Here is a 6,043-nt window from a genome sequence, read left to right on the forward strand (position 1 = left end):
GCCGAGTCCCCTTGCTCCAGGTGGATGGCGCTGGAACTCAAAGAACCCAAGCGCTCTGTTTAGCCGCGTGTCACCCAATGGCTTCCAGAAGCCAGGGTTTTGGGACGACTTGTTATTGACGGATGAGATGTGCACAGAAGAAAGGTGCGCAGCCCGTGCCCCCCCCCGCCCCCCCCCGTGACCGCCCACACGCCCGGCCGCCCCGAGGGAGGCGCGCAGTGGGCTGGCAGGTGTGCCTGCACTTTCTTGGGTGATTTACCTGCAGCTGCAGCTGAACAACTCTGTGAGGCACGGGCTGTTTAATGCAACAGCCCCAACTGTATAGCCTTTTGTGGAAAATAGTCCCCAAGAGATTTTCCAGGTCCTTAGCTCGGGCGCCCAGCTCTCCTCGAAGAATTCCTAATGGTTAAGAGCGAGTCATGTGGGCACAACCCAGAGGTCCGGCATTGTGGTTAGAAAGCGCGTTAAAAGGAGCATGTTGTGGACCGTAGACCGTATTTGTCTTCTCAAACACTGACTCTTCCTCTTTGCTGTTACGGTTTCTAGACTTGGACAGCAGGAGGAATAATCTCAAGGATCAAATCATACTCCTTCCCCAAGCCCGGCCACAGAAAGGTACTCACGCGCCCCCTGCTTGCTGCCCCTGGCTGAGTGGTCGGACTGACCCGCGCTGGGCACCCTGCTGTGTGTGCTGCTTGCCCGCTCTGTGCGCCTCTGCCCTCCTGCCGCTCTGGCCCTCGTCTCTCATGGGCAGCCACCTGGGACGCACTGTGCTTGCCATGCAGGCCCTGGCCACGCTGCTGCGAAGCCCCCGCTGTGTGCGCGCTGCCTCTGCTAACGTGTGCCCGCGGTCACTGCGTCAGCGTGACAGGGAGGAGCTGATTCTCACACTGGGAAGTCTTTGCCAAGTGAGCCGGTTCCTTCAGCTGCAGGAAGTTCATGTTGAGTGTTCTGGTAACTGGAGGCACAAGCGCATGTGGGTGGAGGAGCCGAGGTTGGCGAGGGCTGCCCAGAGAGGGCCTGCGCTGTGTGCTTCATAGATGCCAGGGGCTAAGTATGACGCGGATAGAGATGAGGTGAAATTGAAGGGTTAGAAACACCAATTTTGTGTGAGGCAGTAAGATTGCCATATATTTTTATATTGTGCTATATTATTGAATTATGAGGGAAATAAAAAGTTCTTTTTTAATGACTTTTATTTATAATGAATCACCTCCCTCAAAACCCATATATCATAAATCCATGTATATGGATTTCTTTTTTCCCCTTTCCTATTTTTACCATTGGTGCTGTAAAAGTGATTCTTTTACTAATAATTCTTTCCATTTTCATATCAGTTGGTATTTTCCAAACATCTCAGCATATCACTGGGCACCAGCTCATGAAGCAGATTGCCTAAGTGCGTATGAGAAACCAGTAAAAAGCATAAACGCCCTGAGGCTTTATTTAGTGAAAGTTTCCCGAGGGGGCAGCCATGCTCAATGCCTTCTCACCTTGTTGACCATGGAAGGCAGACTGCACGGCCGGGAGTGTAGGCGGGGCTTGAGGGAAAGCAATGTGATGACCTGAGCAGAATACATCTGGTAACGTTCCGGTCGGGTGTAGGCCAGCTCCGGGAGACGCCTGCTCCGAGGGGCATCGCTCTCGGGGGTGCAGGGAGCTGGGGCCAGGCCTCGGGAGCACACCCTCTCGCAGTTCCTTTTGCCCACGATGAGGTGTCCGTTTCCAGGTCAGGACCAGGAGGTGCCTGAGCTCTGGCTTAGAGAGGTCAGCACTCCCTGATCCCAGGCTCCTCTGCACAGCCGCTCGGGCACACACGCTGTCACCACAGCCAGGGGGCAGTCGTGGCCCTGCCTCACCTTTCTCTCTTGGGAAAGTCGCAGCCCTCTTCGAAGGCCCCTGGACTGATTGAACCAGGCCCCCCAGGATAAGCTCTCCCATTTAAATAAGCTAATTAGGGACGTGACTGACATCTGCAAAACCGCCCCAGCAGTGGGAGACAGGTCGACTCAGCCAGGCCGACAGCCAGAAAGGCAGGACGCCCAGCCCGCTTCTCGAGGGGCAAGCCTCCCCACTGGTCGGTCCCAGCGGAAGCCGCTCTGCTCACTCACATGGCCTAAAGCAAAATCCAGAAAATAAGTTTTAATAGAGCTTTAGACTAAGGAGACGCGTCTAACGTAAGTTGAAGGAAATATTAGTAAGGCTACCTAAAAATAAAGAATCATGGGTAAGAATCATAACACCATCAAAAGAGAAATAATAAACTGGGAGTAAGTATTAGTAATGACGTACAAGATTACTATCATAATATATAAAGAAAGTCAATAAATCACTAAAAGTTTTAACTATCTAACAGGAGATTGGACGGATTGTTGGTAGGTTGATTTTAGTAAAGCAAATATAAATCGCCCTTAAACGCAGGCAAAGATGTTCCATTTTATAATGAGACGCAAGTTAGACCTGTAGTCCTCCGTGTCCACCTGTGACTGGTCCAGATAAACAGCGTGGTGACAGGGTGGGGCAAAGGAGTGGGAAGTAAGCAGGCTCACACCTGGTTGAAGTGAGAAATGATACAATCTCTCAGGAAAGCATTTTCACAACACGATCAAAACTAAAAGCAGGCTCTCATCTCTCAGCATTTACACACATACTCTTGCACTCATATGAAGGTGTTTATTGCAACATGGTATACTTGACAATCTGGAAATAACTCAAAAGTTTATCAATGGAAAATACATAAAATCATTGACAGTAATATGCATACTGTGAGAGGCAGCTGAGATCTAAAATTGTTTCCAAAATCCAATGTTAATTGCAAACAGCAACATCATACACATATGTTTGTGCTGATATGGCATAGAATATTCTGGAAGAATACCGAAAATAGCTGCTTTGGGAGTAGCAGATGGTGTCAAGGAGACCCACTTCTCATTGTACACCCTGTTGTGCATTTCTTTTTTTTAAATATATTTTTATTGATTTCAGAGAGGAAGGGAGAGGGAGATAGAAACATCAATGATGAGAGAGAATCATGGATCAGCTGCCTCCTGCATGCCCCCCACCAGGGATCGAGCCCACAACCCAGGCATGTGCCCTTGACTGGAATCGGACCCGGGACCCTTCCACTGAGCCAAACCAGCTAGGGTCTGTTGTGCATTTCTAAACTTGCACCTATTAAAGTTACTTCATCAATTTTTAAAAGAATTAAATATTGGGAAATAATTACTCCGATTAATACTGTGAAACTACTTTTTTTTTGGCCAAAGAGGGGGCTTATTTAAATTTATAACAACTTTGAAGTGTGCATTAAATTTTCATGGATGCCAAAAATATCAATAGTTAATTGATAAAAGAATTGTGAGATTTAAACTGTAGGTTGAAAACATTTTAATTGCTCATAAGAAATATTTTAGGAGAACTAATATTTATGTTTTCACAAATAGAAGTGGATTTTCCATTATTTAACCAGTTATGAGAAAAGATTACAAGGAATTATTTCAAATATTTCAGTTGTTTAACTAAGGTGTAAATAACTTCCTTGAATTTGTTAATTTGATCAATATAAATAGTTTTAATAATTCAAGCACAAAAAAAAGGTGGATGTTAAAGCTTGAATTAAATCTAGCATGTGTGTAGTTAATGAAAAGTGTATTTTGATTTGAAGATGATTATTAGTCAAATAATCTTAAAGTTTATAATAAAAACTTAAGGGCAGATGTAGTTTAAACATTTCTTTAGATATTAGTAACATTTCAATACTTTAAAATATAACAGGATTTAACTGAAGAACACAGGTGTGACTCCCCTCTGCCCGCCCCGTGGTGGGCCTGGGGTGATGACCCTCTGGGTGGTCCTGGCACCTGGGTGCTTACGCTGGAGGCATAGGCACCTCTCCTTCCCTTAGGAACCGGACTGAGCAGCCTCCTCCCAGAACCAAAGACGGGGTTTCAGTTCCACAACCCAGAGGCACGTCCCACTTACCTCAGCCGTGGAGTGCGTCCAGAATTTCAGATTACAGTCCACTCTCCATGTCTTATTCCAACACATATAGTGATGGTTGGAATATTTAAGACATTTAAATACCCAGTCCGCTAGGGTCCCGCTGAGGGAGGAGGAGAGAAAGCAACTCTCAAGTCGTACTGGTTGGCAATGCCAAGGCAGGGCCAGGCCTGAGAAGGGCATTTTGTGTCATTCTACTAGTAAAGGGTCAGATTTAATACCTGTGCTTCCAAGGTGAGGGACGCTCATTGTGAAGGTCAGGTGGATCTTCGTGGATCTGAAGGAAACCTCACCTCCCCCCATGCCCTGGCGGAGGAGGCTCCACCTGCTGTGGGACCTGCTCCCCTTCAGGGCTGCGGCCTTTCCACTGGAGACTAGAGCCCTGCCAGCTACGGCAGCCAGTGTTCCTGAACCCTGCTGGTTCTTTTTGCCGTTGTGATTGTGACAAGTCTGTCTATATCTTTATCACTGCTATTGCCTGATTCAAAAATGTCTTTGAAGGAGTCCAAAAATTACAGCCCAGAAAGGGCATTCCTGGAGCACGCCCAGTACTCCGGTTCAGGACACTGCACTCGCCTGGCAGCTCCATAGAGCAATTCTGTCTCCCCTTTTGTTCACTTCTGAGTCCCCACTTCTTAAACACAGGCACACGTGACAATGTGTCAGATGCATTTTCTACTTGAAGTTAATCCTGGAAAAAAAGAAAAGAGACCAGGGATTGTGGTTTGGAGCCTAATTTTTATTTTGTTACTGTGGAGTGGTCTGTTTTTACCAGAATTCATAAAACTGGAAGGGCACACATTTCTCCTTGCAGAAAGCTAAGGCAGCTAGTGCCACCTCGTGGTGCCCTGCGGTTTGACTTCTGTTTGGAATATCAGCAAAAAAATAGGAAAAAGGCAATTGTCAACTTTCACTTACACTTTGTTCTCTAAGCAGAAAAGGTGATGCTATTGATTAGGGAGAAATAAATCATCAAATACAAAGCAGACCAAGTAACGACCAATGGTGTAGTGACCAACAATATGCTTTTCATTAAATTTTAAATACTAATCAATACTGTTATAATTCACCATTATGCCTTAGATCTCACTCGCTTTTTCAAAAAAATATTTTAATTGATTTTAGAGAGACGAAGGGAGAGAGATGGAAACATTGATGAGAGAGAATCATTGATCAGTTGCTTCCTGCATGCCCCCTCCGGGGGATTGAACCCACAATCGGGTCATGTGCCCTGACCTGACCGGGAATCAAATCTTGACCTCCTGGGTCATAGGTCGATGCTCAACCACTGAGCCATGCTGGCCGGGGCTACAGCGGCTACAGCTCATTCTTTACAAAGTCTTCATTCTTCTTTCCCCCTGAGCATAGGCTCCAGCGGGTTTGCTGTTGGGTATTCTGCTAACTGGCATATTCATCCAGTGCTTAGGGAACATGAAACTTGCTCTCTGTCTTCATTTCACCGTAAAGTCACTACTGCCCTTTTAGCTGAAGCAACGGAAAACCTCCTGTTTCTTTCAGAGAAGGGCCTCCCAGATGCAGTGCCCTCCTCAGTCCCCGGCGGGCAGCAGGGCGTGGGTCAGGGCCGGAGCTGCGGGTGACTGAGGGCAGGTGGGCCAGTGCTAGGGCACTGACAAGGTCAAGGGAATATAAAATTTCTACTCAACTCACAGCAAAAAAAAAAAAAAAAGAGGTTTTTCCATGAGTCAAATTTAGTAGCGATGCCTGGTCTAAGTTGTGCTGAGGGTGGGTCAGGAGGCTAGACTTTCAGAGGGGAGGCTATAGGAATAGCAGGATTAGAGTTCCCCGTTTCACGATGCAAACTTACATCAAAGAAACCATCGGGAGGTTGCCATTAACAGCAGCACAAGGCTTCCTGCGGCCGGCGCGCCTGCTCCGGGCGAGAAGGATGGCTTTCCTGGGTTAGTAGAGGCTCCGCCTCAGAGGCCGTGATGGTGCCGGTGTGATGGTTGCTGACTGTCCCCGGCCACCCTCCGCTCACCCAGATGTCGCTTGGTCTCCACAGAAGCACAGCCAGGCCAGCCCC

General features: G+C 47.3%; 1 protein-coding gene across 1 annotated transcript in view; it reads left to right on the forward strand.

Annotated features, from left to right (window-relative positions):
* Positions 1 to 6,043, forward strand: part of SYK (spleen tyrosine kinase) — a 45,345-nt gene that overhangs the window by 19,339 nt on the left and 19,963 nt on the right. Inside the window, exon 6 of the mRNA XM_005883093.2 lies at positions 547 to 615. Coding sequence (XP_005883155.1) covers positions 547 to 615 — 69 coding nt within the window. The remainder of the gene's footprint in view (positions 1 to 546; positions 616 to 6,043) is intronic.

Source organism: Myotis brandtii, unplaced genomic scaffold, assembly GCF_000412655.1.
Source record: "Myotis brandtii unplaced genomic scaffold, ASM41265v1 scaffold760, whole genome shotgun sequence".
Taxonomy (NCBI): Eukaryota; Metazoa; Chordata; class Mammalia; order Chiroptera; family Vespertilionidae; genus Myotis; species Myotis brandtii.